This window comes from Fomitiporia mediterranea (assembly GCF_000271605.1).
Source record: "Fomitiporia mediterranea MF3/22 unplaced genomic scaffold FOMMEscaffold_4, whole genome shotgun sequence".
Classification (NCBI taxonomy): Eukaryota; Fungi; Basidiomycota; class Agaricomycetes; order Hymenochaetales; family Hymenochaetaceae; genus Fomitiporia; species Fomitiporia mediterranea.
This window is the reverse complement of record NW_006760389.1, coordinates 2,957,962-2,978,060: the sequence shown is the minus strand read 5'-3', so window position 1 is coordinate 2,978,060 and position 20,099 is coordinate 2,957,962. Positions and strand designations below refer to the sequence as shown.

Sequence of the window (20,099 nt, the reverse complement as noted above, 5' to 3'; positions counted from 1 at the left end):
GAGGCAAGTAAATAAAAGTGCTGTTCCAGATTCCGAGATTCTAGCAACAAAAGATCAAAGCGAATTTTTGACGGCAGAATTTGCGGTCACCAAGTGAGTGCATGACCATGGTCTGAGCATATATGCCTGCCAGCGAGATCTGAAGTGATTCGTTGATTGATTACAGTACTCGAGAGTGGAGCTCCTTGAAGCAATTGTAGCGCACGAAATAGAGGAGACCGTCCAAAGCGAACAAGTTGACTATCGGATGTCACTTTTGATATCATATTACAAACTCACCATGGTCAACTGTTTTTGTATGTGTCATGAGTGTTGCACTTAAATAGGCACTTAGTTATATAAATCAGCAAAGACCTGCGTGTGTCATCCGAGCATACAAGGTACAGGAGACGCTTTATACAACACACCATTTTGCATTTCATCATTACGTCGCGTAAACAATTACAATTTACTCGGTTTGATTGGCTGCTTGATTGGCCAGATGTCCTCGTGTCCCGAGCTAGCTAACACAGCAGGTCGACCAGTACCGTTCCCCTGTTCCCGACGATCATTAACCGAATAAACGACGACAAATCCAATGGGGAAACCACTCACAATTAAGTTATGAGGATAGCCCGGCTCAAACGGTAAAATGCTTTCCAAATACTTCATCTGGTCATCCGAAAGCGAGATCTTCAACGCCTCAATGTTCGCCATCAGGTGCTCGACCTTTCGACCTCCGATAATGGGGTATACGTATGGTGTCTTCTGCATTACGTATGCAATCGCCACAGCAGTGATATGTTCCGTCCCGACTTCCTTCGCTACCTTTTCAAGTGCCGCGCTCATTTTCCTTTCCTTCTCGTTGCGTCTCCAATCCGATCGGAAGACAGTCCTACCGTTCTCACCAGTTGTCGCGCGCCTTTCTTCCTCTGCATCAGTCCGGAGTTTGCCTGAACCAAGGACGTTATAAGGAGCCAGAGCTAGACCGTGTGAACGCGCCATCGGGATAATGTCACGTTCGAAGCTACGATCCATCACATTCCATGCACCTTGATATATCACGAATGGCGTCTTTCCGTGTTGCCTCGCGTACATATTTGCGTGGACAACAACCCAAGCTGGCGCATTGCATATTCCGAGATAGAGGATCTTGCCCGAAGAGACAAGAATATGCAGCGCATCCATGACTTCTTCGACGGATGAAGTGAAGTCCCAAAAGTGGAGGTAGAAAATGTCGATGTAATGAGTACGAAGATTCTTGAGACTCTGATCGACGCTTATTCTCATCGATTTGGCGTTGTTGCCGCTAAAGTTGGCTTTGATATTAACATCCGGATCAGCAACTTTAAGATTATTCGAATACTGTCAAATTATGAATAATTCGTCGAGTCTTGTACTAAAGCCATGACTTACTTTCGTAGAAATAACAAGTTGATCACGTATCCCTCGGTTTTCAGCCCATTCTCCAATGAACATCTCGGATGTCCCAAACTGACTGCAAAGCAACGACGAAATCAGTCAGGTTATTCAACTGCATAATAAAATGAGACCACCTACTAGGTACTTGCAGTATCAATAAAGTTTCCTCCGGCATCAAAATAGGCGTCAAGAAGTTTAAAGGACGACTCCTTATCCATCGCGCCCATGCCGATTTTATGACCTTGGTCCCCAATACTCGCCCCTCCAAGTTGGAGCGGTGAGACTCGGACACCTGCAAGTGGAGAGAGGACGCGATAGCGCCCAAGCGGCGTCGAAGGCGGAGGTGCTGACATGAATGACATTTTGGTGTGCTATGGCTATCAACGGTTGAAGGTCTGAGAGAAGTGGAATGATCCCGAAACAAATCGACAGAAGTATTTATAGGTATAGGCAACCCTGTGCCTGAAGTCGAGAACGAGAACTGACAGGGAACATTTGAATCAGCTTCATGCTTGATCAACCCGCTCGTATAAGGTGAAACTGATGGTATCACGAAGGTAAAGCTTATGACCAATCGGTCTTACCTGTACGCGCCTGCTGTTACGGACTTACGGTCAACTTTCATTGGGATTGGGTAGATTCGGTCCTGTCAGCATAACGATTACACATCATCTCCAGTCCAGTAATGTAACTTACTCTTTCTGCATCACCCGCGCGTTCCTCTGACAGACATTATACAGTATTAGAGTATTCAAAGTGGGGATAAGACAGGAATGCAGAACAAGTCCCACAGCAGGGCATTTAAAAGGCTTTCCGTAATTAGCATGTTATTCTCACATGCCTTATGCAGATTTCCTTTCGTTGCTCCTTATGTAATGCCACTCCCATTGTGTTCTTGACCTCACTTCAAGAATCAACTCAGAACTGAGCTCTCTAATCTTCTGCCCATCCATCATCTACTAGGCAACATAGAATCAATGATATTAAAGTGCGGAGTCGAGTGGTTCTACTGTATCTGTCGATCTCTAAGCTAAAATCCGTATTCGATTAAAGAGAAGAGGAATGGAGTGCGAAATCGTCGGATGGGCTACAAGAGACAATTATTCCGAAGGCTCACAAACTGAGGCGAATGAAAACGAGGGGTCGAAACACGAAACAAGGTGTAGCGTAGCTCAATTCTTGACTGGTTATCTCTGTGATTGAGGAGTGTCCGTCATCCTCAAAGAAAGCTCGAACGCCCTTTACGTTGAACGTCGGGCCATTGAGCGACATTCTCCTTGGTCTCATCCTGGATATTATTGACGCGGATCCGCTTGTCAGCGCGTTCCCCGCCCAACTGCATGTCGACATCAATATTGTTCCATATGCCCGCAAAGCGCTTACGCTTGCGCATCGAAGGGCTCTCCGAAAAGGATATGTCTGTGACTGACAAGTCTTCGGTAGCCTATCAGACTCATTAGTATTTACTAACCAACGACGGATCGAATTCAAGGGACTTACGAATGTGGTATTGACGTCGTCGTCGCTTTCGGCTAAGTCGTCCTCTTTCTCGATTAGCAACGGCACTATTGGACAATTCAATTCGACACAGCACTTATGGTAAACAAAGAAGCGACAAACTTTGCTCCGTTTTCTTGAGTTTTTCCAATGTCTTCTTTTTGCTTCCAATCTTCCTCAACAACTCACGCAGCTCCTTACGCTTCTTGTGAACCGAAAACTGTGTGTTGCTTTTCGCGTTGCTGGGAGTCTTTGCTTGGTTGGTAAGGCCAGACAATTGCGAACCGATGCGATGGATCTCGTCGTACGCGACGCGGAAAGTGAAGGGTGTTTGTGGTTCCGAACCGTCTGACATGAATACGTCGGCCATCAGTTCGTCTGTGGAAGGATTGGAGTCGAGAGTGTTTGTTCAGCGGCTAATGTAGAAGTGTTGTCATTGAATATCGTTAGTCCGGTATATATGCGGGGTGGCTGACATCTCCATCGCATGTTTCGTCAGCCCTGACAGCCTAATGCTGGCTCTCGACGGACTATGATGATTATTTACAGTTTATGGGATTTTTCTGGACCCGCCTGCGAATGCAACACATCGAGGAATATCTCATCTACAAATCTTCATATAATAAATAAAGTTTCCGTTGCATTGCGTATCTTCCATATATATGATGGGTATACAGTGCTATCGTGTATACATGCAGATCGTCATTTCATATTTGGTTCTCGGCCTCGAATTAAATAATAGGAAAGAAATTTTGAAACATACGAATACCCATTGATTTCGTTCTCCCAATCTACCAATATTACCTGAATGAAGCTCAGTTACGATCTCTTGTAAACCTTATTTGTTGCTCTCCCTGTTCATTCTCCGCGTGGACGACAAACTGCGACCCATCCTCACCGTAATCAGACTCGCCACTGAATTGTTCAGCCGTAGCGTTGTTCACAGAGAACGTGCTGAATGAAGTCGAGGTGAACGAAGTCGACGGAGCGTACCACCAGAGTGTGGTGACGCCGACAGGGAACGTGTATGTCGCTTGCATTCCGCGGAATTCAATCGTAGCTTCCACGTTCTGCGGATTCCATTGGCCATTCGTGTTGTCAGCCCTAAAAACATACTATTAGCATATATCATTGGAAAATGTCTTGTAAAAAGTGATGTACCAATTGAGAACGACGAGCGAGTAGCGGTTCCAGTCACTTGGGTTTACACGCCCGGTCATATACGCTCCGACGATAAGCGCCCAGCTCATTGATCCACCAACTGAAACGCCAATGCGCTTGCCCCACGGCCCACCGACGTCGCGCGGAAGGACTCCCTTAGAAGCTTGAGCCATAGAATAGACTATACGAGTTGTTGAGTGAGGAAGAGTAGAAAAAATCGGCGAATCAATCAGCACAACCGCAAGCACTATATTGAAGGACTTACACTCCTGGTTCGGGCTCCATGAGCCGTCGCTGTTAACCTGTATAATACCCCTGCATCCACCTCCACAGCTATTTGAGCCTGGTGGAAGTGGATTACCGTTCCCGTCCAGAGCTAAGTTCCACATCAATGCGGCATGCGCGTTATGCGTAATTGCACCGATGAAACTACAATAATATGGAAGTATATCAATTAAGTCAATCTTAGCATTAATGATTGCCTGGCGCACATATTGTCCATGTACCACTATAACAAAATGTACGGTCAGCTACTTATACCTAGATGAGAATCAGATATCTACCTTGATGTCGCTCCACCAGTCAGAGCCGATCGTGCCAGAGCACTCCGTGAAGTAGATCTCCTTCTGCGGGTACTGAGTATGGAATTGATCCTGTTCGGCTACGTTGCCAGCATAGCAATGGAACGCGACACCGGCGAATGCACTGTTTGCTTGTTGCATCTATATGAAGAAGGCAGGCAGGAGACGTTAAGCGTGACAGGTGAATGATGACTATTTCGAAAGCATGGACAGACTGCTTACAACTTCGACCGGATATTCGGCAGCATCATCCCAGTTGTGCTCATAACCAATGATTTTTACACTCGAGAAACCATTATTGTTTAGTAATGTGCGCAGCGTGTTCCCAATCTGTGCCTCCTGCGAGGCACTGACAAGCGCAGTTGGATAAGTTGGGTTGTTGTTCTGAGGTTCATTCTAATTCATATGGGATCGAATGTCAGCACTTATGCGCGCCTTGGCAAAGGCAGTTGAAGTGGAACAGACGAACCTGGATGGAGATAGCATATGGGGTGATACCTTTACTCGCGAATCCTTGCACGCATTTCAACAAATAAGTGGGATCTTAGAGTACGGTGTGTCCTGATCAGGACTCTCTTTCCACGAAGCTCCAAAAACGAATTGCTCACAGACGCCAACGTATTGATCAAGCAGCGACCCGCCATTCATAGTTCCAGAGTCCTTCATCCATCCCGGCTGCAATATGAGCGACTTATTTTAGTCTTTCATACTTCCTAAAACAATATGCAGATACCCACAGGTGACCACGGAAGGATGTGCACTCTCAAGAGATTGTTGATAGACTTGATATCCTGGATTGTGGAGAAGACGGCAGCCGGCGCTGCGTTGATGTTGAAATTGTTGAACGAGGTATCACCAGATGTATCGTCGAAGCTGTACACTGCAGAAATTCGTCATGAGAAGAAGCCAAATACTAATGAATGACAACATACCGTGTGAAGAGAAGTCGCTCGCTCCGAGCGGAACTCTCAGGTAGCTAAGTCCGCCCGCATTTGCTCCGTCCGTGGCTACAGCGGTTAAACTAAGATCTCCACGCCACAATATGTTCAACATAAGGATGACGCACGAGAGAAAACATATCCAAGGAGGCTCCAATAATTAGCAGCATTTTGCGACTATAGCCATCACCCCATCATAAGGGACATCCAACTGTTAATAGCTACGTCATTCTTACCTTCAGGTTGCTAAGTAACTGAGCAGATGAGTCCGCTACGTAGATCAGAGCACATTAATTATTAAATATGTGCATATTTTACGGAAAATGAAGCTCACTGAGGGACCCGCCAACACCCCAGATCGACTGGAATGTCGAGCTGTCATCTACGACAATGTCCGCACTAGCTGCGGCGCCAGGCGAGACGAAGTTGATAGGGTTTGGAGACAGATTCTTATACGTCAACAGGCTTGACCGATCCCATGTTGTTGTCCACTACGCAAGGGGTATAGTCAGCCCTGTGCAAGCCGCGAACGTGACACGTGAAAGGGTAGCGAGCACATACTATGTCGTATATCTGTTGTGAGGCTACACCTCGAAGGAATCCCAGCGCAACCAGAAGGCGAACACGAGTACGCATGACGATGGCGAGAGGAAGTGAGAAAATCCTTCGATCGTGTTGGACAGCCTGAGATGAGCCATTTTATGTTAGTCCCAAAGAAGTCACTCCGAAAAGAAGAAGAATAAAATGAAAATGAGGGCAGAAAGGGGATGCAGATGGGCTTCGTCGCCTGAGAAAAATGGATAGGGGAGTATCAGCGCATCGATGCTATGCGCTGACAGGGGCGTTGGTGGCAATGGCATAAACCGATGGAAATGTGAAAACCGAGCGGGAAGCCACGTCTACGCACCGATTAGTATGTTCAGGTGATTCGTGGTGTACTGTGAGTGAATAGCAGCACCACACTGAATGTGATGGGACACCAGAACACGGATGTCAGAAATACTAGCCGGAATACCCCAGAATAAATGCGTTGCTATTGCTAGCGGGTCAGCCGCCGGTCGGAAAGACATTTGAATTTTGTCCGGAAACAAATAGGTCACGCCTCAAGAACACTGATCTAGGCAGATGGGCAGAACGACGATCTTGCTTGCACATTGATCCCATGCCACGTAATGACAGCGACAGGCATAAGCGATCATGAAATGAGCAGTTCCGATAGACGTTGGAGAGAGGCAATAATAGCGACAATTGCCGGAGATGGACTTGCAGTCCCCCGCGGACAGACAGAATTAGCTTCCTTCAGAATCCTGATTATTTAGCAAACACGGAAAAACCATTGGGCGTCACATTTGTTCTCTGTTCATATGAGCACATCATTGAATTGAAGCACAGCACTTAGGGGAGCCGATAAGCTTAAGAGAAAAGCACTCGAGCTGGAAGTTTTGGGAGAAGAGAACTCAGAAGATGGTTACTGCCGTGTGGGACGAAAGTCTATTGAAAAACACGTGCAAGTCACATGCCCTATAATCCTGCTCTTTGCTTCCTGCTTACCTAAAGCATTGTGACGAATTTAGGACTTCAAAAAATTTAAAAAATACGCTATCGTAAATAGCATGGTTGCCAGGCAGGACACCCATGAACAACCTTCCCCGTTGTAGAGTATTTTTCGCATTCGAAGAACCGGCCAAAGCTACATCTGAACATCTAACGGTGCCGACCAGGGCATAGAAACAGGATGCATACGATTACGAAATACCGAGAGACTTGATCTACTTCCCAGGTTTATGACCCTCTCTCTCCGAAAAGGCCGTTGCAACCTATCAGATTTAAAAGCCGCAAACGCCACTCAAGCACTAGTCGACTCTACAGTACTGTCTTTCCCTAGTTGCTGAGAGCCCACTTCGATATGCCCGGGACTTCCTCATTGCCGCCCTGTTGCTGCGCTTCCGTTCCAATAACAACCTTCAGTAGAAAATCAATTCACAAATATAAATAGCACTTGGTCATTGTTAAAAATTATGTTAAGGTACGTTCCCGTAAAAAAGGGAACAGAGCCCACTCCATACCAAGTGTCTCATGTATCTCCAGGTAGGTAAACAGCATTTCCGTAAATATGCAACTTCATGCTCGACTAGAAGTAAAGAAGTATTTACGATTCTTCCTTGTCAGTATTGGCATCTTTTCCTTTCAGCAAGGATGAACCTGAAGAACTCAGCTTGGAGGTCTGGATCTCACGTCTATCATGACACAGTCAAGATAGGTCGGAAGGTAAATGGCGTGCCTGCCAGCACTCTCACAGGTGGCTGGACCATTCTTCCATTCCGAAACCTTAAAGCGTATGTATAGTTTCACATTATCCTTCGATGCTCCGCTTTCGTTCAATTTACCAAAGTCCAGGGTATAAGGATCCTAACATTAGCCAGCAAAAGGAGCAGGGACGACACGCAGATAGGAGTTTGTGGCGCACGACGGCGCCAGGTCGAACAAATTTAGCAGTCATTTCCAGAAAAGAACTTCACATTCCTCTTTCGAAGCTTTAAAGATATGAGACAATAAATACCTTTCGGTGTACCTTGAGTAGTTAAATAAATAGATACAGGAACCCTCATTTCAACGTGCCCAGATCCCTGTAACTGGGCAGCCCTGTATCTCTGCAGCCATCTTCATTACTTCCGCATGTCCAGCTATGTGGTACAATTCACGTGCATAGCAGTTAGCTAAATATAGTCCGTAAAGAAAACTAAAATTAAGATGCTAACCTTGCTCAAGTGCAATCGGTCCCTGAAGACGCAGAAAAAGTGCACGTCAGAACCCGACAGTAAAAGAGACGCGGAAACCGAGGAGAAACAACTGACGCATTCTTCCAACCGGTACCCTTCACTCTTATATCTCGGGCCTGGTACGTATTCCTCGTCAAGGATTCCGATCTTCAGCAGAATATTCTGCCATACCCATGCAAGCCCAGTTGGTTCAGGCTTGTACCAGGGAACCATTTCGAATCTAGAGAAATAGTTGTATCAGACAAGCATCATATAATCGAAATGCGAATAACCCACATTCCAGGATGAAAACGTGGCATCTTTTCTTTGAACTTTTCAGCAGGCACGTTGCGCGGTATATACTGTTGACGACGGAATCGTGGGAGGCTGAAGTAGCGATGCATGATTGCAAAAAAGGACAGCAAGCCTCGTGTGACAGAATGCATCAGTGGGGTAGATTCCGGAAGCCTGCAAGAACAAGAGACACTACTGAGTCGGTGGATGTTCATGTCACAATAAGATAAAGCAAATACTGACATGAATGCTTTTCGGACCCGCTCCTCCATTATACAAATGGACATCTGGCGCATGAATTCACGCACACCAAATCGTTCCGTAAAGTTAGTCAACATGAAGTTCAACGTATATTGGCCAACTTCAAAGTTGGACTTTGCGGGTACCATTGCTGTCTCTTCATAATTCTATGAAATTAAATAAAGGTGTTCGCATCAGAATCGGTGGTTTGAGCTATTTCAAATTCGGAGATAAGTAAACAAGAATGGAAGAACTTACCTTGGACCACTCATACAGTTCCTGCAATGTATCGGGGATATCCTCGATATTCATGCGACGCCCAAACTCCTTCCATACTACAAAAAACGCCTGGTTTATCAATGGTCAGATCAATGCGTATTTCAACGGAGATTGTGCATACGCGCCTCTTGCTCAATTGGGAGGGTCTCTCTCCAGCCGTACAGTTTTGCCCAGCGCTAGTTTATCGTCAATAACTGCTTATCATCCCCTTGAGAGATTTAGCTGCGTACGATGGGTTCCAGTACGAATAAGGCCAAGGTGTATAGGAAATCCTCTTTTTTCTATATTGTGCAGATCTCAGCATGAAATAACCTGGATGTCGGTGAGGAAAGGGCACACAATATTTGGCCATCGACCATGCAGCCAATTAACACGCGCAATTGCAACTGCACCTCGAGAGTCAACATCCTTCGGTTTCAGGCTCGTTTTGGAGAGGTCAATGATCGGGCAGCCTGACCAGGTCGCAATAAGGACAGCTGTCTGTCTCACGGACAAGTCGGAGATAGATTAAGTCAGTTCCTATATTAAACGGTAATGAACAGAATCAGCTCTCAACGAACATCCGTGTATCGCTTGGAGACATTCTCTGCTGTCGATAATTGTTTAGACTGGAGAAGGATCGCAGAAATGGTTGGCTAATTAATTAAGAAACTCAACGTCTGGGCGGGTGAAATGGGAATACAGAAGGGATGGAACTTACGATCGCGTATGTTTTAAAAAGAGCGAAAGACAACGCGATTCGCATCAAACCCGGCATTTCAAGCTGCGTCACACGTAGTACAATTTCTTGAGCTTCCTCCAGAGATAATTTCACATCCGGTCTACCATTAACCAAACTAGCTTCTTTTCCAAGTCCAAGTTTCTTGCCTGGTACATTTGTCGCCTGAGGTCCATCTCCGTATTTCCATTTCAACGCCAAAACATGATGAAAGCGTAGCGCGCGGACTAGGGCAAGATAGACGGTGATGACTACTGGAATAGCAGCTAACGGAGAGCGTGGCATGATCGAGGATTGCTGAAGCCATGGAAATAGGGGATACATGATGGTGGGTGCCAAGGTGGACAGTAGTGTATGTTGAACGAGAGTGATCACGATGCTGTTGTGGCGGTACGCATGATAAACCCGCTAAAAGATGTGGATCAGACAGAAGGGGATTAGGGTAATATATATATCGGCCTACTTGTGCATGATCAGCCCGTCCGAAACTCGGACTCACTGCCGATGAATAGTCTGAGCGCTAGGAGAGACACGGCTGCTTGGCTGCTTCTTACCACCATTTTTCCACCATGAGATTTCCTCGTTCTACGAGGCAGAACATGATTCCGTTTCAAGCAGTATCCTATCCAGAAGTCACGGTATCTCCACCGCTCGGTAGCTGTAGCTACTCCTCACCTATGACGGATCCACCAACGTTCCCGTCTTCCTGGTCACACTCAGTCAGAAACATCTCCACTAGCTCAACTGACGGTCTGAGATGGGGCACGAAGACGCGGAGAATGTCACCGAGATCGTGAAGTTTTATGACTATCAGCTGAACGACGCAGAGAAGGACGCATTTGAAATTACCAAAGGCCTCGATGGTTGCGTCAGGTGTGCATGCACAGCCCGACAATGGGATACGACTTTACTTATGTTGCTCTGATAGGTCGTATATCATGGGCGCGAAGTCAACAGTAAGGGATGCGGTATATGGGTACAAGGTATGTTCCGTTGATTGGATCAAACTGACGTCAGTGAAGGGGAGTATGTAATGCGACTATTTGAATTTACACAGAATGGCTTTCTCTTGCCCATCATTCCACATTCCAAAACAGTGCCATATATCCTGCATTTACGGCCCGTGTCAGCTCTTTTGCCAATACGGAGCGAATTGAAATACTGCATGTTCAGCTTCGTCCGTATCCGGCGGAACGCGCCTTCACAACTCCATTGACCGAGATTATTGTCGCTACGCTCAAACCAACCGCTAAAGACGATGAATTTGATTCTATAATGCGGGAAGCACCATCAGGGGCGTCATATGGTTATATAATGGAAGGTAAAGCTCTTCGCCTATACATTCTAGTAACAGGATGGCAGTCAGTCGGGGTAGGCGGCTGGTTCACTCATGTATCCGTTACTGGCACTGAACTTGTGAACTAGGCGCTTCAGGATTCTGCAGCTCGCGCAAATGTTTTAACCAGGCTAGGCGAGATCGCTGAGCTCGACAACAAATTGTACAATCTGACGGAATAAAGGAATTTGACTATAGAGTCTAATTTGAGTTGGTGCCATCGCAGACGTCCGCCGTTATCTTTGGATTCCGAACGAATTTCAGCAGATCTGAATTCCATCGCGGAGCGACAAACAGCCGATATCTGAAGTAATGCTCTGCTTATAAAATTTAAGAATGACCAGATAACTTTGTTCACTTGCAAAACATTGTTGCGCTCACCGAGGCGGGACCGGGCGGCTCCCCCAAGTACTGGTTCAAGGGGAATCGAGTGATAGAAGGCTCACTTAATTCGACATCAAATTAAAAAGAAAGGAACTCAGATAAGAAGCTCATGGCCGCCGCAGTAAGGTACGCACTTCAAATATCGTAGATTGTCCGAGATAAGTGGAGCCTACGCTTAGCCAAAGCCTGCAGCTTCGGATTGATTTGATGTGCCACAACTGTTTGAGGAGGATAATAGTGGTTCCAGAACTTATGTCAGACTGTGAGAAAGCTGCTTTGATTGGATGCTTCGAAATTTGATCCCATTTCTAGCTACTATCAACGTAACTTAATCAATTGTATGCCGTACACATTGGTCCACTCGTCGCCGTGTAATTTTCCGCGGATATCTCAGCGCTCATAGTCGTTGGGGAGGGAGAATATAAAAGATGAAGCTTCCTTCAGACATGAATGTTAGAGTACTATCGGTGGTTCTTCTGGAACCTTTGCTAGCTCCATAATAGGCCCCGCAACGACGATTCTGCCCCAGTGGTCATTCAACTCCAGTCTTGCGGAAATGCTCACCGTGTTGGACATTGCTGCTACAAGCCTTGCAGTTATTTTTATTTCCGGGGCTATCTGGAAGAGACGCGCTGCGTTCGCTCGTCTACCCCCAAGTCCTCCCGCGGACTTTCTGATAGGTCATGCAAGACGGCTTCCGGTCAATACGGGTTGGGAGTTATATGCAAAGTGGAAGAAAATATATGGTGTGTGCATTAACTGGCCTCGGTTTATACCAACTTATGAATGGACGACAATATAGGCGACGTCATCTATACTTATGCATTCGGACAGTCAATCGTTATTCTTAACTCTTTCGTCGCTGCGCGAGACATGTTAGAACAGAAAAGCTGGTCTTTCTCCGACAGGCCAAATGCGCCAGTATTTTATCTGTGTGTACATGTCTCCCAACCATCTTTGGAACTTTTAACCTGACTTCGTGTATAAGGATGGGGTGGGAGCTCAGTCTTCCTATACTTCGTTATGGTCCGCGTTTCCGCAAGCAGCGCCGCATGATCCAACAATATTTTGGTTCTCAAGCAGTTTCTTCATTCAAGCCAATGCAGGAGCGAGAAACGCACAAATTTCTTCATCACTTAGCGACGACACCGGATGATTTCTTAAATCACATGCATACGTAAGTGCAAGAAGACACCTATGAGGAGAAAACGACATTAACACTTCTCTAGCTTTGTTGCTAGTGTCGCGGTCTCAGCCGCTTACGGCCATGAAGTTGAATCCTGTAATGACGAATATCTCGATCTCGTAGAGCACACCATACGCTTAACTGCAAGTCTCTCCAACGTAGGGACGTCGTTGATTGATGTTTTTCCTTCTCGTAAGTATGTTGTTACATGTACTTTATCAGACTGCTGATTTTGCCATTACACCAGTTCGTCACGTACCGGATTGGCTTCCTGGAATGGACATGAAAAAAACTGCGCTAGGAATACGTGAATTCGTCAACAAAACAATGATTATACCTTTGGACGAACTCAAAGCAAAGAGGGTAACGGCTGCCAGATCTACTGCATGTATAATAATCTTACATCTAAGATTTCAAGGCTTCTGGAATATCTCCGACATGCTTCGTATCAGGCTTATTGGACAGTTATGAGAAGATTGGCGCCGTTGATCATGATTATGAGGAAGATATCAAAAACATTGGTGCGGTCGTCTACAATGGTATGTGTATGGAATCGCGGCGTAAAGAATTCTATTTCTGACGCAAAATTCATACCAGCTGGATCAGACACTGTTCGTTTCGTCTGAGTATATGTTTATTACCTTTCGGCCGCTAATTTTATTTCTTGTGACAACGCAGACTAAGTCGGTTCTCGCGTCTTTCTTCTTGATGATGGCACTTCACCCCGAAGTAGCAAAGAAGGCACAGGAAGAAATCGAGAATGTTATTGGCAGAGATCGTCTACCAGCCTTTGATGACAGGAAACAACTGCCGTTCATAGACTGTATTTTGAAAGAGTTGTATCGGTATGTCCATTTCCAGAGTTCAAGATTCATTTCATTAGTTCACCGATTTATGCAATACGCCAGCATCCACCCGCCATTACCACTGGGTATTTATGATCTTAGATCTCACTGATTTACTTTAACTTGATTTCTAACATCGACGTCAAATAAAACAGGTGTTCCACATGCGTCGACACGAACTGAGCAATACAATGGGTGGAGTATTCCACAAGGAGCAATCATAATTCCTAATATATGGTCCGTGGGAGCACGAAATGTTTGGTTATTGCTTTCCTCACGTTCTAATTAGGCAGATGATGAGAGACGAGGTTTCGTTCGCGAACCCGGAAGAATTCAGACCAGAACGATACCTAGATGAAAAGATGACTGGATGGGCCTCATGTGGCGACCCTAGCAACATCGTATTCGGTTTTGGACGAAGGTCAGGATTCCTCCATTCAATTCGCGCTATTTCCAAAGGGCCTCATTACTATATTAAAGAGTATGTCCTGGAAAGTACTTCGCGGACTCGACACTATGGTTCGCCATGGCAAATGTACTGGCCTTGTTTGATATATGTCCCTGTACGAACGCCGAAACTGGCGACGTTGAACTGCCAAAACGCGAATTCGAGACTAGCGTATTGATGATGTGAGTACAGCCTCTTCTTTCCTTCGAGGATTCAATCCCCATGCTCTATCGACAATAGACAACCCAAGCCCTTCAAGTGCAAGATAACTCTGCGAAATGGAATAAATGCTGTTGGTCTACTTGACGAGGTGTTTGCGGCATGAGGTGATTCAGAAGACAGAAGGCCTATTGTCACGCTTCGATAGCAAACCTAAATCAAGATTATTTATTCTGACTGTAATTGGGATATCGAATGCTCTAAACGTTCCGTGCCTGCACAATTGATATTCATTCCACTGTTGCATGTTTCAAATCATTGTTGAGCTGCTGACTACTCATATTCCAACCAAGACATGTGTGGAGGAACGTACTGTGCCACTAGTACTAGTCATTATTTGTGTCAAGCTCTACAACAGTTATAAGCATGCAAAGCCTGAAATTGGTCCACTTGGAGAGTCATCTGGTTATTTGGGAACGTTATATGAGATCAGTTTAGGGAGAATTATTTGTACAATCAATTCGTTGTGGTCGAAGTTCTCCATCCTAACGACTTGTATCATGTATCCGAATATCAGAAAATCTTGTATTCCTGGCTAAATTCGAACGTAGCCGTGACTTCTTTCGACGCGTGCACCGCATCTCTTGGCATGTTTCTTTTCTCCTCCCGCATCAAACGGTTCTTCCCTCGCAGTCAGCCACCTGTTTTCGCTTCAAAATTAACATTAAATGGTAAAAGACACGAGGAAAGATACTAAGAACACAGGAGTATCTGTTTACAACGTGAGTGTGATTGTGAAGGTTACTCAGCTATGTACCGAAGTCAAAATTAAATTTCTCGATGGCCTGAAAGAGCTGCCTTCCTGGAACCCAGAAATTGATCGCCAGGTCCAGAAATACATCTATGGACTAGCAAATTGGGCACGAGCAAATAACTGCTGGATATTCGAAGGCGGACGGTATTTTGGGAATAGGGGGCCTGAGATTCGAAGCACTCGTGTTGTAGAGCTTCTAGCTAAAGTACCTCCTCCGCGTCAGGACAAGACATTGAAGCGAGAAGCTGTCGTAGTGCCTCTTGTCGAAGAATTAGAGGTTAGTTGCCGGACAAGACTCAGTTAGCTTGAGAGTTTGCTGATGGTATTATCAAGACACAGGAAAACTGACTATTAGGCTGATTTAAAAGTATAGCAAGCCTTGAAGATAGTTATGCTGTGATGTACTTCCCGCAAAGGGATTACCAAAAACCGTTCTAGTATGCTGTTCACAGAGAACAAGGTATAGAACTTGGCGTGGAGGCAGATTACTATACACTTTGATAAGTTAGCTTCTTAAATGCATCCCGTTGAAGGATAACTATCTCTTCAATCACGTATGACGCAAAAGAAATACATGGAAAATCTAGATTTTGTAAAATTCCGTCTACTGTCTGAAACGCGTAACGTCTGTACCCGCTAACCAATTTATCGCACATTGGCAGTGTCGTTTATACGTCTATAGTCATGTTACTTGCCCAGCTTTTGTCTCTCGGAGTAATAACGCATTTGAAATCTTTACAATGTCTGCAGCCATAGAGCTTAGTAAATAAAGTACTGTTTCTGATACCAATACACTCACGCCAATGCTCCTTGATTCTCGAGCTCGAGCTTCGGAAGCTCAACTGTTCCAGTTACGGTGTTTGTGTAGGGCTTTGTGTCGAACATGGCTAGAATGTTTGCCACCGCAAGCCATAGATTTGCATCAGCAAAATATCTCCCTGGACAACCTCTGCGAGACTGTCAGATTGGCCATGGCTAGCACAGACAAGAATGGCTTTTCACCTTCTCCCAAATCCGAATACGAGAGTGCTTGGGTCATCCGCTGCAACGAATGCGATGTCCTCCGTGTCATCGTTCGCAATTTTGTTTGACTTCGTTTGTTTGAGGTTTGCTTTCACCTTCTCCATGTGACGTTCTGGAAGAAAGGCACTTGGATTCGGAAATACGGTCGGATCTTGCATCATTATCCTATCGATCGTAATTAGCAAAATCGAGAATACATACGTAATACAGAGGTTCCTACCATATATTTGGAAGCGCCATCGTTCCTTCAGGAAGTATCCAGTCGCGATAGTGTTCAACTTCCATGGATGTGTGGGGAACGCCTACGATTTGGTTTGAATATAATTAATAATGTCCGGAAATGTATACGTACCGATAGGATTCGGTGGAAGAAGCCTGCGGATGTTACGTTAAATCATTTTCAACTGTCTGACTGCGTCGATGTACGTACCGATATAGTTCCTTCAGTATGCAGTCGATATACGGCAGATGCTTCCTATCGTCGGGGGTAGGCAAGCGGTCTTTACCAGTGACCTGGTCAATGTCTTGCTGGGCCTTCTTTGCAACCTCAGGATGGAGGGTCATGAGCAAGAAGAATCCGATAAGTAATGACTTTGTCTAGTCAATCCAAACGGAATAAGCCGGAATAAGCAAGAAAAGTATAAAATACTGGTCAACTATATCACGAACCGTATCTTCTCCGGCTAAATGAACCGATTAACAACGCTAGTGCTTGTACAAAACATTGATGCTCACCACTGTAAATTGACAAGCCGATGTTCATGATATCTTGTTCATGTTCGAGGTCAGATACATCCATCTCGTCGTGATTGTCTAGCAGATCAGATAACATGCATGGTTTGACGGTGCCTAAAGCCTATGTTTTCCGTTTTCGCACGTTATGTCAATATTCGCTGTAGATTACACGAGGATGAAACGCGAACCCTCAACTGCTTTAGCTCTTTTAGGGGCTCTGTTATAACAGAGTCCACAAGCTCACGAATTTCGTTTATCACCCGTCTTGCCTTCATCCCAGGGAACCAAGCGGGCACATATCGTACTGCAAAACGTCAACAACAGAGTCAGAAACGAACAGTCTCAAGTACTCACAGAACGGAAAAATATCAAAGAACGTTGTCCCAAAATTACCAAATTCTCCTGTCTTGTGCACTGCACGTTCGATAAGTCGTGCTAGTGCATCGTCGTCGGACACTACTTCATGTCCATACACGATAGACAGGACAATCCCTGCAATGAAGCTTGGGAAAAGTCAGCTGAAGTTTCTCATGAAGACAAATCATCCCACTTGTGTATATGCCTCTTAAAGTTGTCCGGTTCGTCCAATAAGCGACGAAGGAATTTACGAATTTCATGCTCTTGCATAGGTCTAATTGCCATAAGTCCTTGAGGTCCTAAATATTGATGCATGATACGACGATATTTCTTAAGTCGCGGTCCGTGGGGCAGGACTTGAAGGGTATGTCCCCATCCCATCCTGATACGCGGGTAAATTAGCTTCGCGCGCAATGAAATCAAAGAATACGAACATGTGGAAAGCATGAAAGGACGGCCGGTCAAGAAATGTTCTACCCTTCTGTTCCAGCAAATCACGAGCTGCTGTGATGGAGTTGAGAATGACAACTGAGCGACCGAAGACTCGAGCATAAACAACGTCGCCTGTACATAGTTAGTCAAAACCAGTACACATTAGGCAGCGGAATAGGGTGCAAACCGTAAATCTGTTTCCATTTAGTATATACTTCCCATGATCTAGACGACGGCAATTGTCTTGCGTTCCCAAACAGAATCTCAGGTTGTGGTCCAGGAGGTAGTCTCAGTAACGCATCGTTACGCTTCTTGATCACTAAAATGGCAGCAGCGGCAGCTAAGCACGCAGCAGCAACATCCCATGCGAGAAACATATTGAAAAACAGGTTAGGGCAAGCGTTGTTAGTTGTGTGCTGTCTCTCGACTGGACACCTTTATATTAGTGGGTGGTGCCTGGGATTCCGGCAACTATCAACAAGTTGTTCCCTGCCATGGGCAGTGATCCTCGGTAAGAAAATGGATTCCCCAACGATCATGAGCGTCTCGAAGTCAGAACGGGCGTGAGGCTCTCCTATCTGAATGCATGGGTTAAAACAGAGCCGTTCCAGTTATCCGAACCTCACCGGAAACCAACAATATCTCCGTAATCATATCTGAGGGGAGCGCCCTCTCAGTCCATGTGTACCAAACAAGCAACAGACGTTGGTCTTTCTATTCATGAAGCTTACTTGTGTTGTTGAGTCCGTCCATAGTTGTAGTAGACCTTTCAGGGCCTTCACCGACTCGTGTCCCCTCGATACCTAATAGGGATTAGTGTCCTATAGGGCGCATCTTGCAAAATGCGGGCAGCCAAAGTCTTTAATGAGGCTAGATTTGCGTGTGCTAACACACGATGCCGACGTTGGCCGGAGGCTGATGATTGCTTGGGTACTTAATTAGAAGCACTGACGCAACATACCCAATTAGACTCCAGCTGCCTAGCTACGGGCGCCCAGCTCTAATGTTGCGGTACCAACGGAGGTGCGCTGGTCCTTCCCTGTAAGAACCTGTGGGTCATAGGCCAATTCCAGTCGAATATGTTCAGCCGCTCCACCGCGATGCGAACTTAAGCCCAATTACACTCAATAACAGAGTCGCCATTGAACTTACTTCAAGATTGCACAATTTGAAGCGTTCGAGTGATGAGATCGCCATTACGCGATTTCTGGCCTACAATCTTACGTCATCTATTCGTCATATTCAGTCTGTCAGTCATTTAATTGACGGTCAACAGTTGTTGGCACCAAGGGACGGAAAACACATACAGGTTAAAAATGACCCCCAAACGAATCATACTGTGCAATAGGCGATCCCCACTTCGAAAATATGCGACGCTGTACAAAGTACCCATTGGAAAGCCGCATCACAAGATGACCACCTTTGAGCAGTTCTTATGCCGGTCCGTTAGAGTAATTCTCTATGAATAATAGAGCCATGGAAACAGAGAATAGCAAACAGAAATAAAGTCTAAGATTTACGGCAACAAGAAAGCCGACCGATTGCAGAAGATGAATGCGTGATGCTAAATGTATCATTGATTTTAAAGAGAACTTCGGGTTCTACTTTGGCGGCAAACGGCTGGCCCCCAAAGGGAAAGATAGCCACATCCATGAGACGAGAATCTTAGGTCTATCCCAAAACTGCAAATTATGGAGACTCAGAGACCTAGACAGTTGAATGACTATCAAGTAAAATGACTACCGCAAAAATTCGGCCGGCTTAGAATTACTTTTACGCGAGCTAGCGATTAAAATGGCTGCATGTAGGCGTGCCCAATGTCCTTAAAGACTCATTCAAATCGGGCTGATGGTTAACAAGACTAAATGCAGAACGCGAAAGAGCGAAACAACAAATAAAAATACTTTGCCTCGCGCCAGATATACCGATACGAGATAATCATGCCGTCGAGCTTCGACTGCATCCGACATGGTCATCGATAGTATGCATGCTCGGAGTTCGCTTCCTTATGGGCGCTGCACCATCAATTAGAGGTGACGAAGCGCGATATTTTTGCTATCAAAAGATATGAACGCGTACGACGAATATAGCATGAGATGGTACCTACAGTTCTCCTATGTTGCAAGTGGGGATCCTATTGATCCCATTTGAATGATGCACCCAACGTATGGCGCGATTCACATGCTATAGCCTTGAAAGGTTCAGTGGCAGCGAGATGTCGCCATACATACTTTTAAAGCTTTTGCCTCCAACTGAATTTCTTGTGGGGTGTCGCGTAGTGCTCCGCACCGTAGCGTAATTTACGGATACGCCTGCAGCGTATACGCTTACGCACCGTATCGTAAGAGAAATTTTTAGCTGAAAATACGGGCGTATATTTACGCGCGTATGCGTATACCATGAGTAAAAAATTTCCGTATACGCCGTATACGAGTATACGGTATTACTAAGCATATTCTCTAATTAAATACTAAGTTTGAGTTTCTAAACCTCATTTACTTTACTTATTTAT

At 45.5% G+C, this 20,099-nt stretch overlaps 6 protein-coding genes across 6 annotated transcripts; 2 read left to right on the top strand and 4 right to left on the bottom strand.

Annotated features, from left to right (window-relative positions):
* Positions 1–441: 441 nt before the first annotated feature.
* Positions 442–1,754, bottom strand: FOMMEDRAFT_80196 (Aldo/keto reductase; the record flags this gene model as incomplete). Its single annotated transcript, XM_007264829.1, has 4 exons — positions 442–534; positions 595–1,344; positions 1,396–1,477; positions 1,540–1,754. The coding sequence occupies 4 exons, from the start codon at positions 1,752–1,754 to the stop codon at positions 442–444; spliced, it is 1,140 nt and encodes a 379-aa protein (XP_007264891.1).
* A 648-nt stretch (positions 1,755–2,402) lies between these two features.
* Positions 2,403–6,817, bottom strand: FOMMEDRAFT_105355 (glycoside hydrolase). The gene is made up of 15 exons (XM_007264828.1): positions 6,486–6,817; positions 6,140–6,262; positions 5,913–6,069; positions 5,815–5,849; positions 5,707–5,755; positions 5,573–5,647; positions 5,378–5,520; positions 5,249–5,315; positions 5,110–5,183; positions 4,863–5,036; positions 4,623–4,781; positions 4,551–4,567; positions 4,325–4,488; positions 4,060–4,240; positions 2,403–4,002 (listed from the first exon to the last, which is right to left on the bottom strand). The coding sequence occupies exons 2-15, from the start codon at positions 6,212–6,214 to the stop codon at positions 3,714–3,716; spliced, it is 1,659 nt and encodes a 552-aa protein (XP_007264890.1). The 5' UTR covers positions 6,215–6,262; positions 6,486–6,817; the 3' UTR covers positions 2,403–3,713.
* A 1,288-nt stretch (positions 6,818–8,105) lies between these two features.
* Positions 8,106–10,242, bottom strand: FOMMEDRAFT_18758 (uncharacterized protein). The gene is made up of 11 exons (XM_007264827.1): positions 9,851–10,242; positions 9,711–9,785; positions 9,490–9,630; positions 9,381–9,431; positions 9,276–9,326; positions 9,130–9,219; positions 8,875–9,038; positions 8,635–8,805; positions 8,434–8,578; positions 8,338–8,359; positions 8,106–8,262 (listed from the first exon to the last, which is right to left on the bottom strand). The coding sequence occupies exons 1-11, from the start codon at positions 10,190–10,192 to the stop codon at positions 8,189–8,191; spliced, it is 1,326 nt and encodes a 441-aa protein (XP_007264889.1). The 5' UTR covers positions 10,193–10,242; the 3' UTR covers positions 8,106–8,188.
* Positions 10,243–10,702: 460 nt separating this feature from the next.
* Positions 10,703–14,495, top strand: FOMMEDRAFT_166779 (cytochrome P450). Its single transcript, XM_007264826.1, has 18 exons — positions 10,703–10,741; positions 10,797–10,851; positions 10,926–11,239; positions 11,294–11,714; positions 11,781–11,850; positions 11,901–12,334; positions 12,391–12,520; positions 12,577–12,765; positions 12,818–12,966; positions 13,022–13,137; positions 13,193–13,313; positions 13,372–13,385; positions 13,453–13,619; positions 13,683–13,705; positions 13,775–13,856; positions 13,909–14,040; positions 14,100–14,249; positions 14,308–14,495. The coding sequence occupies exons 6-18, from the start codon at positions 12,145–12,147 to the stop codon at positions 14,390–14,392; spliced, it is 1,548 nt and encodes a 515-aa protein (XP_007264888.1). The 5' UTR covers positions 10,703–10,741; positions 10,797–10,851; positions 10,926–11,239; positions 11,294–11,714; positions 11,781–11,850; positions 11,901–12,144; the 3' UTR covers positions 14,393–14,495.
* Positions 14,496–15,835: 1,340 nt separating this feature from the next.
* On the bottom strand, positions 15,836–18,001 carry FOMMEDRAFT_139670 (cytochrome P450; the record flags this gene model as incomplete). Its single annotated transcript, XM_007264825.1, has 11 exons — positions 17,775–18,001; positions 17,590–17,719; positions 17,349–17,537; positions 17,153–17,301; positions 16,987–17,102; positions 16,782–16,919; positions 16,494–16,660; positions 16,416–16,438; positions 16,284–16,365; positions 16,043–16,228; positions 15,836–15,989 (listed from the first exon to the last, which is right to left on the bottom strand). Exons 1-11 carry the CDS (start codon positions 17,962–17,964, stop codon positions 15,836–15,838), a joined length of 1,524 nt encoding a protein of 507 aa, XP_007264887.1. The 5' UTR covers positions 17,965–18,001.
* A 450-nt stretch (positions 18,002–18,451) lies between these two features.
* FOMMEDRAFT_154288 (uncharacterized protein) lies at positions 18,452–19,658 on the top strand (the record flags this gene model as incomplete). Its single annotated transcript, XM_007264824.1, has 5 exons — positions 18,452–18,517; positions 18,572–18,610; positions 18,675–18,865; positions 18,936–19,028; positions 19,448–19,658. 5 exons carry the CDS (start codon positions 18,452–18,454, stop codon positions 19,656–19,658), a joined length of 600 nt encoding a protein of 199 aa, XP_007264886.1.
* Between the last annotated feature and the right edge of the window lie 441 nt (positions 19,659–20,099).

Bases quoted from the DNA above. Each gene is read 5' to 3' on its own strand.
- FOMMEDRAFT_105355 (XM_007264828.1), bottom strand. From the start codon at position 6,214: ATGCGTACTCGTGTTCGCCTTCTGGTTGCGCTGGGATTCCTTCGAGGT. The intron at 4,782-4,862 runs GTAAGCAGTCTG...TTCTTCATATAG, and splicing joins CCGAATATCCGGTCGAAGTT to ATGCAACAAGCAAACAGTGC. The intron at 4,241-4,324 runs GTAAGTCCTTCA...CAACTCGTATAG, and splicing joins ATGGAGCCCGAACCAGGAGT to TCTATTCTATGGCTCAAGCT.
- FOMMEDRAFT_18758 (XM_007264827.1), bottom strand. From the start codon at position 10,192: ATGTATCCCCTATTTCCATGGCTTCAGCAATCCTCGATCATGCCACGC. The intron at 9,220-9,275 runs GCGCGTATGCAC...TTGATAAACCAG, and splicing joins CCCTCCCAATTGAGCAAGAG to GCGTTTTTTGTAGTATGGAA. The intron at 8,263-8,337 runs GTTAGCATCTTA...TGTACCACATAG, and splicing joins ACCGATTGCACTTGAGCAAG to CTGGACATGCGGAAGTAATG.
- FOMMEDRAFT_166779 (XM_007264826.1), top strand. From the start codon at position 12,145: ATGCTCACCGTGTTGGACATTGCTGCTACAAGCCTTGCAGTTATTTTT. The intron at 12,335-12,390 runs GTGTGTGCATTA...ACGACAATATAG, and splicing joins AAAGTGGAAGAAAATATATG to GCGACGTCATCTATACTTAT. The intron at 13,706-13,774 runs GTATTTATGATC...CAAATAAAACAG, and splicing joins CCACCCGCCATTACCACTGG to GTGTTCCACATGCGTCGACA.